The 27951-nt window shown below is 39.4% G+C and overlaps 1 protein-coding gene across 1 annotated transcript in view; it reads right to left on the minus strand.

Annotated features, from left to right (window-relative positions):
- Nucleotides 1-27951, minus strand: part of UNC80 (unc-80 homolog, NALCN channel complex subunit) — a 216839-nt gene that overhangs the window by 177857 nt on the left and 11031 nt on the right. The window contains exons 4-6 of the mRNA XM_064287438.1: nt 26816-26939; nt 23930-24003; nt 23338-23477 (exon numbers count right to left, since the gene is read on the minus strand). Of these exons, the coding sequence (XP_064143508.1) occupies nt 23338-23477; nt 23930-24003; nt 26816-26939 (338 nt within the window). The remainder of the gene's footprint in view (nt 1-23337; nt 23478-23929; nt 24004-26815; nt 26940-27951) is intronic.

Here is a 27951-nt window from a genome sequence, read left to right on the forward strand (position 1 = left end):
TGAATTGACAAGTATGACACTAAATTTAAGTTAAAATTCAACCACATAAAGTGCTACAATGCTAATTACTTAACTGAGTTAGCAGTCATGTGAAGAGAAGTTTCTACAATCAGCTAAAGTTCCCATATATGCTATGCCTGAATTTATCCCTTTTCCAGGAATCTAGAAAACTTTTTGGACATCAGTTGCAAGACAATTTTCAATCCATCGGAATGTGCCATAGCCTCTCCTTCCAATCACTAGCCACCAACATCCCTCAACAGGCCCACTGCAACTACTTCATACCAGTCTCATTGCTTTTTCTCTTGTCCCCCTACTCTCCTGCTCAAAACCTTCCAGCCAATTTTTAAATCACACTGAATAAAATCCAGGCTCCTTACACTGGGCAACAAAGCCTGCATAATCTCGCTATGCTGACCACTCCAACTTCATTCTCAATCATGCTTGACCTGGTATGCCAGTTATCATAGATTTATTGCTTCTCAGGTCCAAATTCATCTTTTTTGTCTGCTCTGAGAAAATGGATCTGAGACTTTAAAACATTTTTTCTTTGCAAGCTGGCATAATGTAAAGCTTTGTCCGTAGAGAGGGAACAGAAGAGATATTGCAGGAGAAAATACTTTCAGCCTATACGCTTCTCCAGCACCCAGCTCCTGCAGTCTGTGCAGCCTCTCCAGCGCCTGGCTCCTGCAGGGTGCGCAGCCTCTCCAGCGCCTGGCTCCTGCAGGCTGTGAAGCCTCCCCAGGGCCTGGCTCCTGCAGTCTGTGCAGCCTCTCCAGTGCCTGGCTCCCGTAGTCTTGCAGCCTCTCCCGTGCCTGGCTCCTGTAGTCTTGCAGCCTCTCCCGCGCCGGCTCCTGCAGGGCACTTGGCTTCCCTAGCGTGCAACTTCTGCAGCATGGGTGGTTTCTCCAGCACCACGTTCCTGAAACTCATCTTTTTCGGGACCTAGAAACTACAGTGGCATGGTGGCCAGCAGCAACCAGTGGCCAATAACTCTCCCTGTCATATGCCACTTTGGGCAGTTTTGTTGCAGAGTGCCTCCAGTACCTCCCCATGTCAGCCTTCCGTACCGCCTCAGAGGACAGATTTCTGACATGTTCCGGGGGACAAATTCCCAGCAAGTTTCATTGGTGCAGAACCACAGTGACTTCCTCTACCATCCAGTGAGCTATGGCCCTGCCCTCTCCAACAGAGTCTAGATCTCAGTCCTGTGGGGTGCTGGGGTATGGGAACCTCTTCCCTGAGTGCTCTGACTGAGCCCTAGAATTGGTGACTACTACTTATATATGTTATTCTTATATACTTTGGAGTTTTCTTTACTTCTTACTGTTGTTGTTAGGTGCCATCAAGTCAGTTTGGACTCATAGCAACCCTATGTACAACAGAACTAAACACCACCTGGTCCTGTGCATCCTACCAATCATTGTTATGCTTGAGGCCATTGTTGCAGCCACTGTGTCAATCCATCTCATTGAGGGCCTTTCTCCTCCTCACTGACCTTCCATTTTACCAAGCATGACATCATTCTCTGGACACTGGTCCCTCCTACTAACATGTCCAAACGATATGAGACAAAGTCTCACCATCCTTGCCTCTAATGAACATTCCGACTGTACTTCTTCCAAGGCAGACCTGTTCGGTTTTCTGGCAGTCCATGGTATACTCAGTATTCTTCACAAACGCCATAAGTCAAAGGTAGCAATTATTCTTCAGTCTTCCTTATTTATTGTCCAGCTTTCACATGCATATGAGGCAACTGAAAATACCTGTGGCTTGGGTCAGACATCCCTTAGTCCTTAAAGTGACATCATTGCTTTTTAACACTCTAAAGAGGTCTTTTGCCGCAGATTTGCCCAATGCAGTAGCCCTTCCATGGGCATTGATTGTGGATCCAAGTAAAATGAAATCCTTGAGAACTTCAATATTTTCTCTGTTTATCATGATGTTGCTTATTGGTCCAGTTGTGAAGATTTTTGTTTTCTTTATGTTAAGGTGTAATCCACAGTGAAGGCTATAGTCTCTGATCTTCATCAGTAAGTGCTTCAAGTCCTCTTCACTTTCAGCAAACAAGGTCATGTCATCTGTATATTGCAGGTTGTTAATGAGTCTTCCTCTAATCCCGATGCCATGTTCTTCTTCATATTGTCCAGCTTTTCACATTATTTGCTCAGCATACAGATTGAAAACATGGTGAAAAGATACAACCCTGACACACACCTTTCTTGATTTTAAACCATGCAGTATTTCCTTGTTCTGTTCGAACAACTACCTCTTGTTCTAAGTACAGGTTTCTCATGAGCACAATTAGTGTGCTGGAATTCCCATTATTTGCAATGTTATCCATAATTTGTTATGATCCACACAGTCAAATGCCTTTACACAGTCAATAAAACATAGGTAAATATCCTTCTGGTATTATCTGTTTTCAGCCATGATCCATCTGACATAAGCAATGATATCCCTTGTTCCACATTCTCTTCGGAATACGGCTTGAATTTCTGGCAGTTGTCTGTCTATGTAGTGCTGCAACCAATTTTAAATTGACTTCACTGTAATTTTACTTGTGTTTGTTATTAATGATATTATTGTTCGATAATTTCTGCATTCAGTTGGATCACCTTTCTTTGGAATGTATAAATACGGATCTCTTCCAGTCAGTTGGCTGGGTAGCCATCTTCCAAATTTCTTGGCATAGATGAGTGAGTGCTTCCAGAACTGCATGTTTGTTGAAACATCTCAATTGGTATTCATCAATTCCTGCAGCCTTGTTATTCGCCAATGCCTTTAGTGCAGCTTGGACCTCTTCCTTTAGTACCATCAGTTCTTGATCATATTCTACCTCCTGAAATGGCTGAACGTTGACCAATTCTTTTTGGTTCAGTGACTCTGTGTATTCCTTCCATCTTCTTTTGATGCTCCCTACTTTTAATATTTTCCCTGTAGAATTCTTCAATATTGTAACTCGAGGCTTTAATTTTTTCTTCAATTCTTTCAGATTGAGAAATGCAGAGTATGTTTTCCCTATTGGTTTTCTACCTCCCACGTCTTTGCACATGTTATTATAGTGCTTTACTTTGTCTTCTTGAGCTACACTTTGAAATCTTCTGTTCAGCTCTTTTACTTCATCATTTCTTCCTTTTGCTTTAACTACTTTACCTTCAAGAGCAACTTTCAAAATCTCTTCTGACACTCATTTTGGTCTTTCTTTTTCTTTCCTGTCTTTTTAATGATCTCTTGCTTTCTTCATATATGATGTCTTTGATGTCATTCCACAACTCGTGTGGTCTTTGATCATTATTGTTCAATGCTTCAAATTTATTCTTGAGATGGTCTTTAAATATAGGGGAGATATACTCAAGGTCATACTTTGGCTCTCAAGGCCTTGGTCTAATTTTCTTCAACTTCAACCTGGACTTGCATATGAGAAATTGATGAGTTATTCTACAGTCAGCCCCAGTTTTGTTCTGATTATTTTGAGCTTTTCCATCATCTCTTTCCACAGATGTAGTTGATTTGGTCCCTGTATATTCCATCTGGCAAGGTCTACACGTACAGTCATCATTTATGTTGTTGAAAAAAGGTATTTGCAATGAAGAAGTCATTGGTCTTGCAAAATTCTATCATGTGATCTCCCATGTCATTTCTACCACCAAAGTCGTATTTTTCTACTACCAGTCCTTCTTCATTGTTTCCAACTTTCATATTCCAATCGCCAGTAATTATCAATGCATCTTGATTGCATGTTTGATCAATTTCAGACGGCAGAAGTTGGTAAAAATCTTCAATTTCTTCATCTCTGGCCTTAATGGTTGATGCATAAATTTGAATAATAGTTGTATTAACTGGTCTTCCTTATAGGCATATGGATATTATTCTATCACTGATGGGCACAGATCTTGTCAGGCTTTCACTAGTCCACAACTGCTCCCCCCTTTGCCCCTTCAGGTCTGGGATGGTAGGCCTTCTGCTGGTACTAGCCCTGGATTCTGACCAGCTGTGTCCAAACCCTTGAAAGTAGTTCTTATTTTTATCTCGTCTCAAATTACTCACTGTGCCACCTGCTTCATCCTTGGACCACTTGAGAAAAAACTAGCATTTCTACCAGTTTCCTAAGGGGCTTTTTATCATTCTTCCTTTATCCCCACCTCACCCCATTTCTTTTGCTTAAAGAAGCGAGACCTAATTCACTCCTTTCAGCCTATCATTTATACCTAGGATAATAAGTTTGTTTGTTTGTTTTTGGTTCTATAATCTTGGGTTTATAAAGAAAAGACAAAGTATGAGGTTGGCCTGCTATCAGCTGGGTAATTTTAGGTCCTCAAGCATTTGTGACAATCATCTGATTTATTATAAAAGCCTGGGAGAATTATTGTTTTCTTGACTAGGCTGCTGTGACTGAAGTGAATATTAGTAGTTCAGTAGAATTATTTTCTCCCCATTGGACTAGGTATAGTTATTCTTTACTCTTCATTTTCTGCTGCACACTTCAGTTCCCCCAATTTTTCATGTTGGTAAATTAGATTAGGGAGTTTTATAAATTATTTCAAATCACTAGGGCAATGTTCCTCGTGGTGAGTTGCCAAGGTGAATTCTATGAGAATTCCACGGGGGATAGAGAGGAGGAAGGTTGTTGAAAATGTAGACTCCCAGGTCTTACCCCAGGCTTACTAAGCCAGCGTTTCTGAGGATGGGGCCCAGGAATCTTTATTTTAGTAAATCCACAGGTAATTCTTAAGCACTCTTAATTAGAAGACAATTGCTGTAGAGAAACATAACTCTTGAATTGCTATTGTTGTTAGTTGCTATCAAGTTGGCTCTGACTCATGGTGACCCCATTTATGACAGAAAGAAAAGCTGCCCTATACTGCACCATCTTTATCATCGCCAGCACGCTTGAGTCCATTGTTGCCTCCCAATCTAGGGAGCTCATCTTTCAGCACTATCTCAGAAAATATTCTGTTATTATCCACAGGGTTTTTATTGGTTAATAATCAGAAATAGATTGCCAAGATTTTCTCCCTAGTCTTAGTCTGTAAGTTCTGCTGGTACCTGTCCCCCATGAGTGACCCTGTTGGTGTTTGAAATACCACTGGCATAGCTCCCAGCATCATAACCGCACCAAGCCAGCACAGTACAACAAACTGATAAATGTTGATAAATGGGTGATGGGTTAGCCACCTTTTAAGCCAACAACCAAAACAATTCCTAGATGGAAACACCATAACTAGGATGATATGCTGACAAATTTTCCCCTGAGATTGTTGAATGACTAAATTTGTCTTTCTCTATTCATAAAATTGATTTAACTGAAAGTAATTACTAACTGAACAATTGACTCCAAAAACCCACTGACTAGTTTCTAGCAGAGCACGTCAGAGTTCAGCTGATGATGAACTGCAGAACACTTGAGACCTCACAAATATGAGGTTGTGATCAGAGTCTAAGAATGTGTCTGTAACTTAGGCTGCGTGTAATCAAAATCTGTTAAGTAAATTCACGTTTTAATCACTTAATATTTAAAATAACAAGAGTTAACAAGGCATTCTGCAACAGACATTTATAAACTGAAGTACCTTCTTTTAATGTGTTATTCAAGCACTAGTTTATTTGGCTTAACATGTGAGCTTTACTGGACTGAGTAGTCAATAAAAAGGAAGAATAATCAATAAAAATTTTTATTTCATTGAAGACAGCATTATCAGATGCAATCAACTTGTCACTAACCAAAGTCACTTTAATTAATTACTTATTAACTAACATATGAGAGATAAATGGGAGAATGCTCATTGTTATGATTATGATTAAAAATTCTTTTCAACTCTAATGTTTTATGATTCTATAAGTTATTTTCTGGAAGAAAAACGAAAAACAAGAGTTTCATGAGAAAGGATGAATATAACTTGTTCTCCTAAATGGTATATGCAAAAATAATGAAGGTAAGCATGTATACAAAAATTTATAATGTTTCTATCCTCATCGTGGGCTCATACATTATTTTTCTTCTTTTCTTAATGCTTTCTGTATTTTTCTAAAATTAACATTGCTAGTTTTATATGCATAAAATAAATTACACATTATGACAACAAAGTCTGTATTGAAAAAGATAAGAATTATTTTCCAGCAAAGATAGCTTCAGAAAACCCAGTTATTAATTGGGTTCAGGAGACGACAGTAGAGAGCATCCAAGGTAGAAAAGCTCTCTGGAAACAACAGAGAATCTATGGAGGCAGAGTACTGTGGAAATCAGCCTTGACCCTATGTAGTATTTAATGAAGCAGAAATTAAAGTCTATGCATATGGTAATTAAAGATGAAATCACACATTAATTTGAAGAACTAGCTACCTGTTCACTGACTGTAGAGTTCAGAGAAGAATGGTGCTGAGTTTAGTCAAGGTCAGGGCAAAAGAGATGATGTAATTGGATTGATTTGACACAAGCAGACAGCATTTGTTGCTAGGATATTTGTATTGCTTTGCCATTAAAGTTCTCTTCATTTTTGATTAATATGTGAATTTCTCCAATGAAGATATGTAAAAATTAGCATTTTCCGAAAGGTCTACCTTGTGCAGCATTTCCATGGCAACCAATCACTGCAGCGAGGCAGAAAGAAGGCCTAATTCATTATTCTAAAGTGCTAAGCCTAATACACATATGTGGGTATATGCGTTCTGTGGGAGACATATTTACGTGGCTGCTTGGGTGTAGGAGTATCTGAGAATGGAAAAAACGTCTTTCCATAAAGAGGAATTCTTGGACATTATAGTTGGCTTTGTGTTTTTAGACAAATCAGATTGGAGCTATTCATACTTGATTTTGTCAGAGAATGGAAACATCATTTGCTGTTTATATTTGAGAATTTCCCATCCTTACTATGGTTGAGAACATTTATGATGTGAGAAATATAAGCTCTTAAATATTTAATGACTTAAGAGGGCAGAATGTGACAGACAGCCTCTAAGATATTCCCCAATGATTGATCCCTGCCTTCTGGCATTTATAATCTCTTCCAAAAATATACAAAGGTTGGTCTGTGTAACCAATAGAATATGGCAGAAGTGTTGGTATATTATGCCTGAGATTAAGTTATAAAAGGCATTGCAGATTCTGTCTTGCTCTCTCTCTCTTTGTCTGTGTGTGTCTGTCATGGATTGAACTATGTCCCCCCCAAAATGTGTGTATCAACTTGGTTAGGCCATGATTCCCAGTATTGTGTGATTGTCCTCCATTTTGTGATTGTGATTTTATGTTAAGGGGATTAGGGTGGGATTGTAACACCACCCTTACTCAGGTCACCTCCCTGATCCAATGTGGAGGGAGTCTCCCTGGGGTATGGCCTGCACCACCTTTTATCTCTCAAGAGATAGAAGGGAAAGGAAGCAAGTAGAGAGTTGGGGACCTCATACCACCAAGAAAAGAAGCACCGGGAGCAAAGCGCACCCTTTGGGCCTGGGGTTCCTGCGCAGAGGAGCTTCTAGTCTAGGGGAAGATTGATGAGAAAGACCTTCCTCCAGAGTTGACAGAGAAAGAAAGCCTTCCCTTGGAGCTGACACCCTGAATTTGGAGTTATAGCCAACTTTACTGTGAGAAAATAAATTTCTCTTTGTTAAAGCCATCCACTTGTGGTATTTCTGTTATAGGAGAACTAGATAACCAAGACAGTGTCTCTACCTACTTCTGTCTCTCTCATCATTTGCTTTGTCAGAAGCCAGGCACCATGTTGTGAACAGCTCCAGGGAGAGCTCCATTTGGTAAGAAACGAAGGAATCTGGCCAACGGCCATCTGAGGGATTCTGGAAGCAGGTCCTCCAATCCGCTCATCCTTTCGGATGACTCCCACCAACATCTTAACTGCAGCCTCATGACAGAACCTGAGACAGAACCACTTAGTCAAGTTACTCCTCAGTTCAAGACCCTTGGAAACTCAGTGAGATAATAAATGTTTGTTGTTTTAAGCTGCTAAATTTTGGGGAAATTTATTATGAGCAATAGATAACTGATATAATATTGTAACTTCAACTAGCCTATTAAAGATGATGAGCAAGTAAAAATTGTGTCTCTGATCTTACATAGAATTATAATTTCTCATTTAGTAAAAAAAAAGCAATTTAGAAATCTTAAAGGTGATTACATATTTATTTTTCACATATGAATGCATTTAATTGTTACATAGTCTTCTTATATAGTGTTATTTTTAATCTGAAATTTGGATAAATTAATAGAGGAAATAGTCTTTTTCTGCCAATGACTTTGAATTGTTTGGTGTTCTTAAAATCTTAGGAAAGAAGTATAGAGCTAAAGCAACTTTGATAAATTATTCATTTCTCTATTATAGCACTCATCATGTTAAATCATAATGATTTATTCCGTTGTCTACTTCCCCAAATAGATATGATTCCCTGAGGGTAAGAAACTTGAGTAATCTTCATATTCTTAGCATTCAGGATAGTGCCTGTTCTCAGTATTTGCTAAATAAATTGTTGTTAAATGAATCAATGGGCATAAAATCCCAGAGACAAACACTAGAGTCTTGGCAGACCACGGCAGTATTATCTCATTAAAAATATGTATCATACTATAATATGCCAATAGGATGAAAACATGCAGAAGGTGGAAATGTTTCAGAATACTGGGAATTGCTTAGACTTATATATATATATTCATTTGTTTATACCTGTGGCCATCAAGTCGATTTCAACTCATAGAGACTCTATAGGGCAGAGTAGAACTGCCCCATTGAGTTTTCAAGGATCACCTGGTGGATTCAAACTGCCAACCTTTTGGTAAGCAGCCATATCTCTTAACCACTATGCTACCAGGGTTTCCATCTGTTTATAGGACTTGTAAATACAACTTAGATATGCTGGAAATGGAGCTTGGTTTTGCAAGTTTAAGTTGGAACTAATTAGTATGTAATGTCTCTTCAGACATACATAACAACTCATTTGGAGTTGGAGATAATATCACCCTAAAAACATGGTTTAGATTTATCATTACAAGTGACTAAATAAATACTAGCTTGATAAATTTCCTATTTATTACAACTATGAAACATTTCAGGGAGAAGATAACCATCTGTAGAGTAGCTTAGAATTCTCGAGTCATCTATGGTTTTCATTTCATTTCAACAAATATTATTAATCACTGACTTATAGCAGATATTGTACTAGGCGCTAGGAGCACACAACAAATACATAAGAATTTCTACTCTCAAAGAATTTATAATCTATTTGGAAGATTAACACACAAATAACTAAGTATAATGCATTGCAGAATCAAATATATGGTAAATAGAAGTTCTAACAGTGTGCTCAGAGAACACAGAAAAAGGTTTATGGAAGGCTTCTAGTATAGGTTGTGTCCTCTCAAAATATACATTGGAATCCTAACCTCTGTACCTGTGGATGTAATCCTATTTAAGTTAATGAAGCCACATTAGTGTAGGCTATGTCATAAATCTAATCACTTCCGAGTTATAAGGAGCAACACAGACACAATGATAAGGAAGCACAAGTGGGAGGAAGTTAGATGCCACACGAAGACTGCCAAGGAACAGATGAATGCCAGGGCTATAGAAGTTGTAAGAGACAAGCACTTTCCTCCAGAGCCAACACAGAGAACCTTCCCCTAGAGCCAGTACCCTGAATTTGGATTTCTTGCCATCTGTACTGTGAGAAAATAAATTTCTGTCCTTTAAAGCCACCCACTTGTGGTATTTCTGTTATAGCAGCACTAAGAAATAAGACAGCTTCATAGAAAGTATGTGCCTTTAAGCTTCACCTTAAGAGAAGCATAGATTTTGGTGGGCAAGAGGTATGGCAGGCCTTCTCTTCTTTAGTTTATCCTAACTGAGGATACTTTTGCCTGAGGTACTGCAGAATCACTACATCATTCAATGAGAAGAAACCACATAATGTGGTAAAATGCAAAGCATATTACCAATGGAAGGTGTTGTAGAGAAACACTTGGCTAAACAATTAATCCATATGTACCTGTCAATGATTGAGGCTTGGAGTCTGTAAGGAAGAACAAATAGCTGCCCCTGTCCTCAGAGGCTTCAGCCATTTAATCTCTCTGTGTTTCAGTTCCTCATCTTTAAAAGAGAGATAAAGTCTTCTTTGCATGATCCCTGTGACAACTAAGTTCATTCACTTATTCAGGGCCCTTCACTAAGGGCCCTATGCCGGGCATTAGAATACAGCAGTGAATAAAAGAGACTTATCCCTCCTCTCATGGCTTTTACTATTATCCATGAGGTCTCTATGAGTCGGAGCCAACTGGACGGGACCTAACAACAACAAAATAAAGAGACATATATATGTGGCATCATTATAGACAGAGAAAATATTCAAGTTGTAAAGGATTTCATTTTACTTGGATCCACAATCAATGCCCACGGAAGCAGTAGTCAAGAAATCAAATGACACATTACATTGGACAAATTTGCTGCAAAAGATCTCTTCAAAGCGTTAAAAAGCAAAGTTGTCACTTTAAGGACTAAGGTGAGCCTGACTCAGGCCATGGTATTTTCAATCACCTCATATGCATATAAAAGCTAGACAATTAACAAGGAAGACCAAAGAAGAGTCTATGCCTTTGAATTATGGTGTTGGCAGAGAATATTGAATATACCATGGACTTCCAGAAGAATGAACATATCTGTCTTCAAAGAAGTACAGCCAGAATGCTCAGTAGACATGAAGATGACAAGACTTTGTCTCACAAACTTTGGACAAGTTATCAGGAGGGATCAGTCACTGCAAAAGGACATCATGCTTGGCAGAGTAGAGGGTCAGTGAAAAAGAGGAAGACCCTCAAGGAGACGGATTGATACAGTTGCTGCAACAATGGACTCAAGCATAACAATGATAGTGAGGATGGCGCAGGACCCGGCCGTGTTTCATTCTGTTGTACATAGGGTTGCTACGAGTCAGAACTGACTTGACAGCACCTAACAAAAACAACATATATATATATATAGAACATCTAGCCCAAACTGGAGGATTAAAGAAATATTTAATGGATTGATTCTTGAGCTAAGTACTGAAGGATCATCATTAAATGAAAGTGGAAATGGCATTACGACATGAGGAGCAAACTGTTTGAAGGGCAGAATTTGAAAGTGAACATAGAATATTTAAGGAACTCCAAGCAGCTCAGCAGTATGAAGTATGGAAGTATGAAGTAAGTATGAAAAAGAAGTGGCAAGAGAGGAATGTGGAGACGTAATCCCAGGCCTGATCATGAGGATTTGAGCCTGCTTAACCAGAAGTTTGAAATGTATCCTGAAGACTACTGGCGGCCACTGAAGATTTCTTATGTAGTGAAATAAAACAATTAGATTGTTGTATTTTAAGTCTCTTTTATAACTGCATATTCAGTGAATCAGGGAGAGGCAATGGTGACTGTTAAGGCATCAGTTAGGAAGTAGTTGCAGAAACTCAAGAAAGAGATGATAAGAATCTGCACTAAGGTAGTGACTCTAAGGTCAGAGAGAAGAGTATTTTAGAGATATTAAGAGGGCAGAATGGAAAGAACTTGGGGTGGAGTGAGCCTCATGTTTTTGTCTAGGATGTTTGGATTCATAATGGTATCGTCTACCGACACAGGGAATATAGAAGCATACATTTGCTTTTGGACAGGCTGAGTTTGAGGTACCTGGGAAGTATGGGTAAAGATGTCTGTTAGTCTGTTAATTACATGGGTATAGAACACAAAAGAACTGTCTAGATTGGATATAAAGGTTTGATAGTTCCGGTATGTAACTAATGATTGAAGCCAGGTGGTGAGTAAGATTATTCAGAGGGATAATGTGTAAGAAAAGGGAAACACCAACATTTAAGAGCAGGGCTGTGGAAGAGAATCCAATGAAACTGTCTGGAAAAGATCAGTTAGAAAGGTAGAATAAAACCAAACCAAAACAGTAGTGTTTACTCTGAGGAAAGTCAAGGGAGTAAGTGTCAGCAAGAGTCAAGTGAACAGCAGGGTTAAAATACTACAAAATTAAATTAGATAAGGACTAAATAGGGGCTGAGTTTCAGACTTTTAAGAGAACCATACTGCTTCCTCTTTTAATGAGGGATAAATGAGAAAAGGGGCTTCCATAAAAACATGATTGAGAGATGAGTAGATTTCTATAGAAGCTCCACTGACCTCCTCCCTAAAGACCCACTTTCTTTTGGGGGAGTAGCAGAAAGAGTGTGGACCATGGAGTTGGCTAGGCATGGGCTCAAGGGTAGCTCTAGCACTTCCTTCCTAGCTGGGTGCCCTTGAGTCAGCCATTTAATCTCTCCATGCTTCAGTTCCTCATCTTTAAAAGAGAGATAAAGTCTTCTTTGCATGATCCTTGTGACAACTAAGTTCATTCACTTTTTCAGGGCCCTTCACTAAGGGCCCTATGCCAGGCATTAGAATACAGCAGTGAATAAAAGAGACTTATCCCTCCTCTCATGGCTTTTACTATTATACATGAGGTCGCTATGAGTCGGAGCCAAGTGACAGCACCTAACAACAACAAAATAAAGAGACAGATAGCCATTCAGCAAAGAATCACCAAACTATTTATATTCAAATTATGATTGCCATTAGCACCATAAGAGAAAACTCAGAGGTCTCAGAAAGTGTTGCACATGGGTGAAAAGCCTCTTCTGGAGAGTAAGAAAATGATATATCAACTGAGTCTTGAAAAGATGAGATGCATAAGTCAAGATAGATGGAAGAACTATACAGACAGATGGAACAATATATTCCAGGGCTCAGAGCTACGGGGAAGAAAAATGCATATGAAGAACTCAAAAAAGCCTGGAGTTTAGTGACTGGGGTGCAGGTAAAAAAAAAACAAACAAAAAACCAAACCTGGGAGGCGGGGCCAAGATGGCGGACTAGGTGGACGCTACTGCGGATCCCTCTAGCAATAAGACTTGGAAAAACAAGTGAATCGATCACATACATAACAATCTACCAACTCTGAACAACAAACACAGATTTAGAGACGGAGAACGAACAAATACGGGGAGACAGCGATTGTTTTCAGAGCCAGGAGCCAGCGCACCAGGCAGGTGACCTTCGGAGCCCGAGTTGGGGCAGAGCCCAGGGGGGCAGACGGCACAGACAAGGGGCCCAGCCCTAGTCCCCGAACTCATCCCGGGAGCGAGCCCAGCCGGTTGGCGCGGGCGGCGTGGAGGCGCAGCCGGTGGGAGAAGTCCCAGGGAGGCAGTGACTGGTCTTGGTGCGGGGAGAGTAGCGTCCCAACCGGGGAGCCATCCCGCCGGGAGTTTGGCAGGAAGCGGGCGGGGCGCGAGTGCGGGGACCACCTACATTTCCCTGAATTGACCCCAGAGGGGGGTCCAGTCATTCTTGCGGGAGGCGCCCAACCAGTTCACGCGAGCGGCGTGGCGCACCGGAGGGAGAAGTCCCCGGGAGGAAGTGACTGGTCTTGGAGTGGGGAGAGCAGCGTCCCAGCCGGGGAGCCGTCCCGCCGGGATTTTGGCGGCGCGGGCGGGGCGTGAGCGCGGGGACCACCTACATTTCCCTGAATTCACCCCGGGGGGTCCAGTCGTTCATGCGGGAGGCGCCCACCCAGTTCACGTGAGCGGTGTGGCGCGCCAGAGGGAGAAGTCCCTGGGAGGCAGTGGCTGGTCTTGGAGCAGGGAGAGCGGCGTCCCAGCTGGGATGCGCAGTCACACCCGGTTCGCGGGAGCGGCGCGCAACGCGGCTGGAGGGACGGGGAGCCCCCGGGAGGCAGTGATGGATTTTGGAGACGGGAGTGCACCGTCCCAGTAGGGGAGCCTTAACCTTGGGGGTGGGGCTGACAGCGGAGGATCTGACCGTGACGCCAGCGGGCCAGACCCCCCGGGGGGCAATCTCCACACACCCAGTACATATACGCAACGCGCCCCGTGGAAATCTCAGATATAAGAGTCATTCCAAGTAAGACAAACAACTCTGGCTATATTCTGAGGTGCTACACTCCTAGCTCTCTGATCCCTCCCCCACCCTCCCCAGGCGGCTCCATTAACATCCGAAAAGCCTGAGCCAGACGGAGAACTCTGATAGGGATTTGACTGCATTTTTTTTTAGCGGATTTTCTGGAAAAACTAGTTTCCCAGTGATGGCTCGGAGACAGCAGTCCATATCAAACCACATAAAGAAGCAGACCATGACAGCTTCTCCAACCCCCCAAACAAAAGAATCAAAATCTTTCCCAACTGAAGATACAATCCTGGAATTATCAGATACAGAATATAAAAAACTAATTTACAGAATGCTTAAAGACATCACAAATGAAATTAGGCTAACTGCAGAAAAAGCCAAGGAACACACTGATAAAACTGTTGAAGAACTCAAAAAGATTATTCAAGAACATAGTGGAAAAATTAATAAGTTGCAAGAATCCACAGAGAGACAGCATGTAGAAATCCAAAAGATTAACAATAAAATTACAGAATTAGACAATGCAATAGGAAGTCAGAGGAGCAGACTCAAGCAATTAGAATGTAGACTGGGACATCTGGAGGACCAGGGAATCAACACCAACACAGCTGAAAAAAAATCAGATAAAAGAATTAAAAAAAATGAAGAAACCCTAAGAATCATGTGGGACTCTATCAAGAAGGATAACTTGCGAGTGATCGGAGTCCCAGAACAGGGAGGGGGGACAGAAAACACAGAGAAAATAGTTGAAGAACTCCTGACACAAAACTTCCCTGACATCATGAAAAACGAAAGGATATCTATCCAAGATGCTCATCGAACCCCATTTAAGATTGATCCAAAAAGAAAAACACCAAGATATATTATCATCAAACTTGCCAAAGCCAAAGACAAACAGAAAATTTTAAAAGCACCCAGGGAGAAAAGAAAGGTTTCCTTCAAGGGAGAATCAATAAGAGTAAGTTCAGACTACTCAGCAGAAACCATGCAGGCAAGAAGGGAATGGGACGATATATACAGAGCACTGAAGGAGAAAAACTGCCAACCAAGGATCATATATCCAGCAAAACTTTCTCTGAAATATGAAGGAGAAATTAAGATATTTACAGATAAACACAAGTTTAGAGAATTTGCAAAAACCAAACCAAGGCTACAAGAAATGCTAAAGGAGTTTGATTGGTCAGATGACCAATAATATCAGGTACCAGCACAATACAAGGTCACAAAACAGAACGTCCTGATATCAACTCAAACAGGGAAAGCACAAAAACAAACTAAGATTAATTCTAAAAAATAAATAAATAAACAAAATAATACACATAACAGGGAATCATGGAAATCAATAGATAAAAGATCACAATAATCAAAAAGAGGGAATAAATATAGGAGGCATTGAACTGCCAGATGGAGAGTGATACAAGGTGATATAAAATGATACAAGTTAGGTTTTTACTTCGAAAAATAGGGGTAAATAATAAGGTAACCACAAAAAGGAATATCAACTCCATAACTCAAGAAAAAAGCCAAGAAAAACGTAACGACTCAACTAACATAAAGTTAAACATTATGAAAATGAGGATCTCACAAGCTACTAAGAAAAACGTCTCAGCACAAAAAACTATGTGGAAAAATGAAATGGCCAACAACACACATGAAAAGGCATCAAAATGACAGCACTAAAAACTTATTTATCTATAATTACGCTGAATGTAAATGGACTAAATGCACCAATAAAGAGACAGAGAGTCACAGACTGGATAAAGAAACACGATCCATCTATATGCTGCCTACAACAGACACACCTTAGACTTAGAGACACAAACAAACTAAAACTCAAAGGATGGAAAAAAATATATCGAGCAAACAATAAGCAAAAAAGAAGAGGAGTACCAATATTAATTTCTGACAAAATAGACTTTAGACTTAAATCCACCACAAAGGATAAAGAAGGACATCATATAATGATAAAAGGGACAATTGATCCGGAAGACATAACCATATTAAATATTTACGCACCCAATGACAGGGCTGCAAGATACATAAATCAAATCTTAACAGAATTGAAAAGTGAGATAGACACCTCCACAATTATAGTAGGAGACTTCAACACACCACTTTTGGAGAAGGACAGGACATCCAGTAAGAAGCTCAATAGAGACACGGAAGACCTACTTACAACAATCAACCAACTTGACCTCATTGACTTATACAGAACTCTCCACCCAACTGTTGCAAAATATACTTTTTTTTCTAGTGCACGTGGAACATTCTCTAGAATAGACCACATATTAGGTCATAAAACAAAGCTTTGCAGAGTCCAAAACATCGAAATATTACAAAGCATCTTCTCAGACCACAAGGCAATGAAACTAGAAATCAATAACAGAAAAACTAGGGAAAAGAAATCAAATACTTGGAAAATGAACAATACCCTCCTGAAAAAAGACTGGGTTATAGAAGACATCAAGGAGGGAATAAGGAAATTCTTAGAAAGCAACGAGAATGAAAATACTTCCTATCAAAACCTCTGGGACACAGCAAAAGCAGTGCTCAGAGGCCAATTTATATCGATAAATGCACACATACAAAAAGAAGAAAGAGCCAAAATCAGAGAGCTGTCCCGACAACTTGAACAAATAGAACGTGAGCAACAAAAGAACCCATCAGGCACCAGAAGAAAACAATAAAAATTAGAGCTGAACTAAATGAATTAGAGAACAGAAAAACAATTGAAAGAATTAACAAAGCCAAAAGCTGGTTCTTTGAAAAAATTAACAAAATTGATAAACCATTAGCTAGACTGACTAAAGAAAAACAGGAAAGGAAACAAATAACCCGAATAAGAAACGAGAAGGACCACATCACAACAGAACCAAATGAAATTAAAAGAATCATTTCAGATTACTATGAAAAATTGTACTCTAACAAATTTGAAAACCTAGAAGAAATGGATAAATTCTTGGAAAAACACTACCTACCTAAACTAACACATTCAGAAGTAGAACAACTAAATAGACCCGTAACAAAAAAAGAGATTGAAACGGTAATCAAAAAACTTCCAACAAAAAAAAGCCCTGGCCCGGACGGCTTCACTGCAGAGTTCTACCAAACCTTCAGAGAAGACTTAACACCACTACTACTGAAGGTATTTCAAAGCATAGAAAAAGACGGAATACTACCCAACTCATTCTATGAAGCTGCCATCTCCCTGATACCAAAACCAGGTAAAGACATTACAAAAAAAGAAAATTATAGACCTATATCCCTCATGAACATAGATGCAAAAATCCTCAACAAAATTCTAGCCAATAGAATCCAACAACACATCAAAAAGATAATTCACCCTGATCAAGTGGGATTTATACCAGGTATGCAAGGCTGGTTTAATATTAGAAAAACTATTAATGTAATCCATCACATAAATAAAACAAAAGATAAAAACTACATGATCTTATCAATAGATGCAGAAAAGGCATTTGACAAAGTTCAACACTCATTTATGATAAAAACTCTTACCAAAATAGGAATTGAAGGAAAATTCCTCAACATAATAAAGGGCATCTATGCAAAGCCAACAGCCAATATCACTCTAAATGGAGAGAACCTGAAAGCATTTCCCTTGAGAACGGGAACCAGACAAGGATGCCCTTTATCACCGCTCTTATTCAACATCGTACTTGAAGCCCTAGCCAGGGCAATTAGGCTAGACAAAGAAATAAAGGGTATCCGGATTGGCAAGGAGGAAGTAAAGCTATCACTATTTGCAGATGACATGATCATATACACGGAAAACCCTAAGGAATCCTCCGGAAAACTACTGAAACTAATAGAAGAGTTTGGCAGAGTCTCAGGTTATAAAATAAACATACAAAAATCACTTGGATTCCTCTACATAAACAAAAAGAACACCGAAGAGGAAATAACCAAATCAATACCATTCACAGTAGCCCCCAAGAAGATAAAATACTTAGGAATAAATATTACCAAGGATGTAAAAGACCTATACAAAGAAAACTACAAAGCTCTACTACAAGAAATTCAAAAGGACATACTTAAGTGGAAAAACATACCCTGCTCATGGATAGGAAGACTTAACATAGTAAAAATGTCTATTCTACCAAAAGCCATCTATACATATAACGCACTCCCGATCCAAATTCCAATGTCATATTTTAAGGGGACAGAGAAACAAATCACCAATTTCATATGGAAGGGAAGGAAGCCCGGATAAGCAAAGCATTACTGAAAAAGAAGAAGAAAGTGGGAGGCCTCACTCTACCTGATTTCAGAACCTATTATACAGCTACAGTAGTCAAAACAGCCTGGTATTGGTACAACAACAGGCACATAGACCAATGGAACAGAACTGAGAACCCAGATATAAATCCATCCATGTATGAGCAGCTGATATTTGACAAAGGACCAGTGTCAGTTAATTGGGGAAAAGATAGTCTTTTTAACAAATGGTGCTGGCATAACTGGATATCCATTTGCAAAAGAATGAAACAGGACCCATACCTCACACCATGCACAAAAACTAACTCCAAGTGGATCAAAGACCTAAACATAAAGACTAAAACAATAAAGATCATGGAAGAAAAAATAGGGACAACCCTAGGAGCCCTAATACAGGGCATAAACAGAATACAAAACATTACCAAAAATGATGAAGAGAAACCCGATAACTGGGAGCTCCTAAAAATCAAACACCTATGCTCATCTAAAGACTTCACCAAAAGAGTAAAAAGACCACCTACAGACTGGGAAAGAATTTTCAGCTATGACATCTCAGACCAGCGCCTGATGTCTAAAATCTACATGATTCTGTCAAAACTCAACCACAAAAAGAAAAACAACCCAATCAAGAAGTGGGCAAAGGATATGAACACACATTTCTCTAAAGAAGATATTCAGGCAGCCAATAGATACATGAGAAAATGCTCCCGATCATTAGCCATTAGAGAAATGCAAATTAAAACTACGATGAGATTCCATCTCACACCAACTAGACTGGCATTAATCCAAAAAACACAAAATAATAAATGTTGGAGAGGCTGCGGAGAGATTGGAACTCTCATACACTGCTGGTGGGAATGTAAAATGGTACAACCACTTTGGAAATCCATCTGGCGTTATCTTAAACAGTTAGAAATAGAACTACCATACAACCCAGAAATCCCACTCCTCGGAATATACCCTAGAGAAACAAGAGCCTTCACACAAAGAGATATATGCACACCCATGTTTATTGCAGCTCTGTTTACAATAGCAAAAAGTTGGAAGCAACCAAGGTGTCCGTCAACGGATGAATGGGTAAATAAATTGTGGTATATTCACACAATGGAATACTACGCATCGATAAAGAACAGTGACGAATCTCTGAAACATTTCATAACATGGAGGAATCTGGAAGGCATTATGCTGAGCGAAATGAGTCAGAGGCAAAAGGACAAATATTGTATAAGACCACTATTATAAGATCTTGAGAAATAGAAAAAACTGAGAAGAACACACACTTTTGTGGTTACGGGGGGGGAGGGAGGGAGGGAGGGAGAGGTTTTTTTATTGACCAATCAGTAGATAAGAACTGCTTTGGGTGAGGGGAAAGACAACACTCAATACAAGGAAGGTCAGCCCAATTGGACTGGACTAAAAGCAAAGAGGTTTCCGGGATAAAATGAATGCTTCAAAGGTCAGCGGACCAGGGGCTGGGGTCTGGGGAACATGGTTTGAGGGGACTTCTAAGTCAATTGGCAAAATAATTCTATTATGAAAACATTCTGCATCCCACTTTGAAATGTTGCGTCTGGGGTCCTAAATGCTAACAAGCGGCCATCTAAGATACATCAGTTGGTCTCAACCCACCTGGAGCAAAGGAAAATGAAGAACACCAAGGTCACACAACAACTAAGAACCCAAGAGACAGAAAGGGCCACATGAACCAGAGACCTACATCATCCTGAGACCAGAAGAACTAGTTGGTGCCCGGCCACAATCGATGACTGCCCTGTCAGGGAGCACAACAGAAAACTCCTGAGGGAGCAGGAGATCAGTGGGATACAGACCCCAAATTCTCATAAAAAGACCATACCTAATGGTCTGACTGCGACTAGAGGAATCCCGGTGGCAATGCTCCCCAGACCTTCTGTTGGCACAGGACAGGAACCATCACCGAAGACAACTCATCAGACATGAAAGGGACTGGTCAGTCGAGGGGAGAGAGATGCTGATGAAGAGGGAGCTAATTAAATCAGGTGGACACTGGAGAGTGTGTTGGCAACTCTTGACTGGAGGGGGGATGGGAAGATAGAGAGAGAGGGAAGACGGCAAAATTGGCATGAAACGAGAGACTGAAAGGGCTGACTCAATAGGGGGAGAGCAAGTGGGAGAAGGGCGTAAGATACATGTAAACTTACATGTGACAGACTGATTGGAATTGTAAATGCTCACTTGAAGCTTAATAAAAGTTAATTAAAAAAACAAAACAAAACCAAACCTGTTGTCGAGTTGATTCCGACTCATAGCAACCTTACAGGACAGAGTAGAACCGCCCCACAGAGTTTCCAAGGAGTGGCTGGTGGTTTTGAACCGCCAGCCTTTTTGGTTAGCTGCTGTAGCTCTTAACCACTCTACCACCAGGGTTTCCAAAGGTGTGGGTAGTAGCACAATATTCAACTAGAGAGTTAGATAATGACCAGATGTTATATGGCAAATGTGATGGGATGTCACTTTTGTAGCTACATCCCATTATATAAAACTCTGTCTTAACAGACTAGGAGAAAAAAAAAAGAGAATTTCTCTCCTTGCGGAGCCCTGGTGGTGCACTGGTTAAGCGTTAGACTGCTAATCAAAAGGTCATCAGTTCGAATCCACCAGCTGCTCCTTGGAAACCCTATGGGGCAGTTCTACTTTTCCTGTAGGATCACTATGAGTTGGAATCTACTGGATGGCAATGAGTTTTTGGTTTGGTTCTCTCTTTGCTGGCTTTGAAGAAATACCCTGTTATGTTGTGAGGTGGCTCACGGAGTGGGCCATGTGGTCTGAAATTGTGAGTAGCCTCTAGTTGCTGAGAGCAGCCCCCAGCCACTAGCCAGCAGTTCTACAATTGCAAGGAGATGAATTCTGCCAACTACCCTAAGGGACCCTTGCAAGTGGATCTTTCTGTGGTCAAGCCTTTGACGAGACCTCACTGCTGACACCTGAATTTCAGTCTGGTAAGACCCTGAAGCAGAAAACCTAGCTAACGTGTGCCTGGACTTCAGAAACACAGAAACTGTGAGGTAATAAATACATGCTGTTTTAAGCCACTAAGTTTATGGTAAGTTGTTATGCATCAGCAGAAAATTAATACAAGAACAACAGAAACTACATAAAAGCAAATTTTGGTCAAATATTAAAAGGACTTATATTTTACAAGAAAGACAATTAGACTGGGCCATTTGCTTTAAGGTCCAAAATAAAGACACAAAGATAAACACATTCTTTTCATTTTTTTGAAGCACGGTGTATTTGTATTTAACTTTGGTTAACTTTAACTTTGGTTAAAAAGTAATTGCACTCATACAGCTTCATGCTTTCAACAAATCTAAGAAATCTTTAAAAAGAAAAAAAACAACAACCATGTGGCCAGGTTCTGACACCAAGAAGAAGATCATTTAAAAATTATCGAATGAAAAGATCAGCTATATACTGGGAGGAAATATTTGTTAATTATTTTTCTGACAAATGACTTATATCCAGAATATATAAAGAACTCTTTTACGTCAATAATAATAAGACAAACAACTGAGTGAAAAACAGGGTAAATTGTTTGAACAGACATTTCACCAAAGAAGACACCTGAATAGCCAATAAGCACATGAAAAGACACTCAACATAGTCATTCCAAAACCAAACCCATTGCCATTGAGTCAATTCTGACTCATAGTGACCCTACAAGACAGAGGAGATATGCCCCATGGGGTTTCCAAGGAGCAGCTGGTGAATTTGAACTGCTGACCTTAGCAGTAGAAAGTTTAACCACTGGGCTACCAGGGCTCCTAGTTAGTAATTATGGAAATGCAAATTAAAACTACATTGAAATACTACTACACAACCACTAAAATGGTTAAATAAAAATAGGGACACAATAACAAGTATTGCCAAAAATAGAGAGATAAACCTTCATAAATTGCTGATGGGAATATAAAATGATCCAGCCATTGTGGAAAACATTTTGGCAATGTCTTAAAAAATTAAACATAAATTTACCATACGACCCAGCAGTTCTACTCCTAGTATCTACTCAATATAATTGAAAACATGTCTACAGAAAAAGAAACCAGGTGTAAAAAATCACATATTGCATGATTCCGTTTAAGTGATATGTCCAGAAATACAAATCTAAATAGGAAGTTTATTAGTGGCTGCCTGGGACTGGGGGTGGGAGTAAATGTAAACAGACACAAGGGATATTTCTGAGTAATGGAAATGTTCTAATACTGGATTGTGGTGATAGTTGCACAATTCTGTAAACTTAGTGGAAATCATTAGCTGTACACTTAAAACAGTGAACTTTATAGGAAAATCTAAATTATCCCTCAACAAAGCTATCCAAAAACATCACCTCCTTTTAAAATGCAGTCCATTAGACTGTAACCTCGTTTGAAAGTAGGGATATAAAAATGGTCTCAGGCCCCGTAGATGGAGTTTCTGGTCAGGTATAAAGGTAAAACTCATGAATTCAGCCTTCCATAATTTCATCAGTTAGTAGTAAAAAAGTAGACTAGTGCTCATCTCTGGAAAAGATATTTGCAAGCAAATTCATTACGTACACAAGGTAAAAAGGGCAGGATTGGAAGGTTTACAAAAACAGACATTTTAATTCCTCCTGAGTACTTTAGAAGCACCCATTTTAACACAAAGGATCTGCTGGTATATTCTTGTATGCTGACGCATCTCTGCAACATAACCTTTGATAGTATCATTTGAGATTCTGCATTTAAATATTTAAAATATTCTCTAATTCAGACATCTCATTAAATTAGATGTCTTCCCACTTCTACTCTGTTGTTGTGTGCTGTTGAGTCAACTCCCGTTAATTGGACAGAACAGGACTGCCCATAGGGTTTCCTAGGCTGTAATCTTTACTCCCACAGAAAGGCTGGTGGGTTCTAACCGCCAACTCTTTGGTTAGCAGCTAAGCACTTAATCATGCAGCACCAGGACTCCTTTCTTCTACTCTGGTTGGTTTAAATGAGAGCCATTCATATAGAGCACATTTCTGGACTTTTTAATTCAGTTATACCTTGACCAAGAATACATACACACATATCACGCACATAAACATTTTAAGTAGCTATAAAAATGCCTATTTAGTTTTTGGTGATTAAAGATACATTTTTGTCCCTAACAGTGCAGTCACATACCTGGAATGCAATGGGCCTCTTTCCTGGGAAGCTTGGGAGGACAGACTTCCATCCAAGGAGTTTACTCGGTGGCAGCCTGAAATGGTGGCCTTAGGTGAGATGGAATCCGACTGGAAGGTCTCACAGACCACCTGGAGTCCCTTTTGAAGATGGAGACAGCAGATTATTTTGTTTACCTGGCAGGTATATCCTCTAGAATTAACTACCATTACACACACGTGAGTTTTTTACATTTCTGCAGCATAGCTAATTATAATGCCATAGATGTTGATTACAGAATGATACTTTATTTAATGTGGGATGAATAATGATAACTAACATTTAACAAGTGCTTATTACACACTAGCCACTGAGATAAAGCACTACTCATACATTGTCTCGTTTCAGCACCAACACACTTCTGGGAGGTACATAAAATTATTTTTCATGTTTGACAAATAGAAAACTCAAGGCTATTTTCCCATTCAAGGAGGGGGAGGAGCCAGCTTTGAAGCCAGTAGCATGATTCTAGAACTCCTATGCTACCCTTCACACTGTACTGCCTTCCAAGAAATCACTGCCCTCCTTCTTTCCATGGTCATAATAAACTCACCTCTCGGTGTCTTGTGTCTTGATTTGGTGATTCACAGCTCTGGCTTTGACTGTTGATGGGAGAACTTCTCTTGGCTACAAGAATGGAAAAATGGAGGGAATTTGATGGATAATTTTATAAGATTGTGATGTTCCTTTTATTTCATAAATTCATTTCACTTTCAAACAAAAATACTATTTTAATGGATATAATAATCACTTAAAAAAGATATTTGAAAACACAGGTAAGAGAAATCAAGTAACCAATTAAAAAATTTTAGCATTCCTAGTTTATCTATGTGGATAGGCATCTCTTCAGTCTGACTCAGTAGGTTAAGGTTCTAGATATTTGATAACACTAAAAATAATAATAGATAGCATTTACATAGCACCTAATATGTGCAAGGTCCTGTTCTAAGCATTTTACATAGGTCAGTTCATTTAACCCTGACAATAACCCTATGATGTTGGTAAACTACTAGACCCATTTCACAGATGAAGAAACTGAGGCAGAGAAAGTTTAACTTGCCCAAGGTCATTTGGCTCTTACATGATGGTCCCAGCCCATGTGGTCTGACTCCAGAGTCAGTGCTCTCGCCACCTCATTAAGCTACCTCTGAGATAAAATTTAAATTAGTTCCATATTTACTTGAAGACCAAGGACAGTGGGAAGCTAAGAGGGCCATGCTTCATTTGAATTTTGAGGAAGCTGGTGCTAAGAAGGAAGGTCATTTTCCAAGGTCACAAGAAACCAGCCAAGTTTTACCATGTGCCACTGGTTTTCTTCTGGCCATGCTGTCTAAACTGAGTCTAACTTCTCCTCAGATGCTGGGCACCATTTCAAGTTCACAGGCATCAGGCAGAAGGGAAAGGAACCCTCTGTGAATATCATCCAGAAGCAAAGGGATGGTGAGGTGAATAGCACAGGCGCTTCCATGGAGGGAAATGAGGACATGATTTCTCAATAGTTCTTATGCATGTGCTAAATGATTTACGTACTAATCTAACAGAGAGACAGAGACCTAAATTTGATCTCCCATTCGTATAGGAAAGTAATAGAAGGACTTAAAAAAATTAAATTTCTTTAATCAACACACCATAAAATGTATAGCTTTTTCACTAATAACTTTGTTTGACTTAGCATATTTTATTTTATTCTGTCTTGTTTCTATTAAGTTTTTTTTTTAAATCTCTTACATTTGTTCTATCTTTTCTCTCAGTGTTTTATTCCAAGGAAATCAACCTCATTCTATCCATGGAATCTGGAGTAGATCATTTCTGGCTATGATACTTTTATCTAGTTAGTTACTTGATATCTGAACCTTATGAAAGACTTATTTTTATACTTATTGTTTATTTCAATAGTTAATATTTTGCATATATTTTAGTTATAGCTGTGAGGTTAATATGCATTTATTATATGAAAAAAGTTCACCTTACTTTTGAATGATTATAGTAAATGTGATTTGTATCATAAGCATCTTATCACATATATGTGTAATATCTCACTCCTTCGTTTAAAAAATTCATTAACATAACTAGTAAGCATGTGTTGCAAAAAGTATGTAAAAACATGTTTATAATTTCCTGTCCTTTACGAAGCACTTTTAAATGCATAAATCTCCTAATGTCTGCAGAAAAAGCCTATGAAGTAAACAAACTTTATATAAATACACACGTACACACATACATAATATATATATTTAAAAATACACACACACACACACATTAAAAAAAAATCTATGCCTCTATAGATTTCCAAGTAGACCTGGTGGCTCAGTGGGCTGTGGTTAAGCACTAGGTTGCTAACTGAAAGATCAGTGGTTCAAACCTACCACCTGCTCCACAGAAGATGTGGCAGTCTGCTTCTGTAAAGATTACAGCCTTGGAAACCTTGTGGTGCAGTTCTACTCTGTCCTATAGGGTCACAGTGAGTTGGAATTGACTTGACAGCAATGGGTTATAGATTTCCCACAATTCATCTCTTTTTTATTTTTGTTATTGACACTAAAAGAGGGGTAGGAATAGAAGGATGGAAATTATTACACACTATAAATAAAAATAAAAATTTATTTTTATAAATGAGTATTTTGTGTGAATTCTCATTTTATTCCTCACTAAGAAATTCCGGAAAAAAACAAAAACTTGTTGCCATCAAGTCAATTCTGATTCTTGGCAACCCCATTTATTACAGAGTAGAACTGCTACATAAGGTTTTCTTGGCTGTAATCTTAACGGAAGCAGATCGCCAGGCTGGGAGGGTTCAAACTGCCAAACTTTAGATTAGTAGTCGAGTACAAAAAACCCTTTAAGGGGACATTATTATCTCTATTTTACAGAAGTGGAAAAACTCGGAGTGGTTATGTTATTACAGAGTAAGACACAGATCTGGGGTGAAGCATGAGCTTACCGTGCCCTTTTCAATCTATCATGTTGTGTTTTTCCTATAGTTCAACAGTAGGACTACTTCATTAGGCAATTCTGGACTGAAATGTTTGATAGGAATAAACACTAAGGTGAGGTTGTTAAGGAGCCTCAATTCCATGATACACAATAATAATAATAACCATTGTGTATATATCACTTATTGTGTGCCTGACATTCTTCTAAGCAGTTTTACATATAACTTACTTATTCCTCATAACAACTACGTAAAGAAAGTACTATTATCATGTTACAGATGAGGAAACTGAGGCACAGGAATTTTAAGTGACTTGCTCAGAGTCACACAACTGTATGTGCTCCTGGTTTACAGTTTCTTTTCATGTATCTACCTGAGACATCTAGTTAATTCCCTGAAGAAATGTGCTTCTCACTGGCTTCTTAAGGGTATATTACCCCAACACCTTCACTCCTAGGCATGGGGGAGTCTGCTAACACTGTCCTGTTGGGCATCTGAGTCACAAACCTGTAATGATGTTCCTGATGGGTTTCACCAGCGCTGTAAAGCCAGAGACTTCGGGCTGTCTGTGCTCCCACATAGGCTGCCATATAACAAGCCCACTGGCCAGTCTGAACGTGAGATCAGATTCCTGGGGGAAGAGAAGATCTATGTCCAATAATTGACTTATAAGAACTTGTTGCAGGGACCAGTTGAGGCAGAAGTTATTTAACATCATTCGTAAGATTGTGTTCAGGGTGGGTTGATCTGTCAAAACTTCTTTCATCATTCACATGAGTGTTTCTAGTGTAAACCAGTGGCCCCAATTTATCATTGCAATTATGGAAATCATGGTGGTTTGCTTTATGCAAAATTAATAATAAATCAAAATGCAGTTTTCAGCAAAACATGGACTCCAGAAACTATTGTTTTGTGTTTGCTGTGATTGTGATTGAGGTCCGTTTATTTTAAGAGTCTAGGCAGAGCTCTTTACTTTTGTTTGTCATTAAATCAAAACCACAACCCACCGCAGTCGAGTCAATTCTGACTCATACAGACACTATAGCATGTAAATCTTTACAGAAGCGGACTGCCACATCTTTCTCCCTTCGAGTCGCTAGTCGGTTGGAACCGCCGACTTTTCGGTTGGCAGCCAAGCACTTTTAACACTGCACCACCAGGGCTCCTTTTGGTTATCATCACTCTCAATTACTAATTACCCTTCTTTCTCCCTCATCCTTAGATGCTGGCTATTTTGTCTATCTCTCATTGCTTCATTTGTGGAATCAGGTACATACATTTTGACCCTTCATAAGGTCAAATGATATTGTAGTATCATTTTATAGTGTTGCCTTCCCAACAATTTTTTTTTTTTTTGAGGGAAGGGATATATCAGACATCCTTTACCCCTACCCCCTCCTGCAGCCCCTGGCATCATGACAGTGCTTCACACAACAACAGGAATTAGGAGTGTACAATATGCTCGCTAAGTACCTGCTAAATTGTGCTGACTCTATAATCCCTGCTCCCTCAGCTTATACATAATTGAAGGTCTCTTCCTGGGACGACATTCTCTGCTTCCATGATTGCAACCTTCCCAGAGGCTGAAGCATTTCAAATGTAGTCTCATACTGTACAAGTTCAAATATATGACATTCTAAGGT

The sequence above is a fragment of the Loxodonta africana genome, chromosome 6 (assembly GCF_030014295.1).
Source record: "Loxodonta africana isolate mLoxAfr1 chromosome 6, mLoxAfr1.hap2, whole genome shotgun sequence".
Classification (NCBI taxonomy): Eukaryota; Metazoa; Chordata; class Mammalia; order Proboscidea; family Elephantidae; genus Loxodonta; species Loxodonta africana.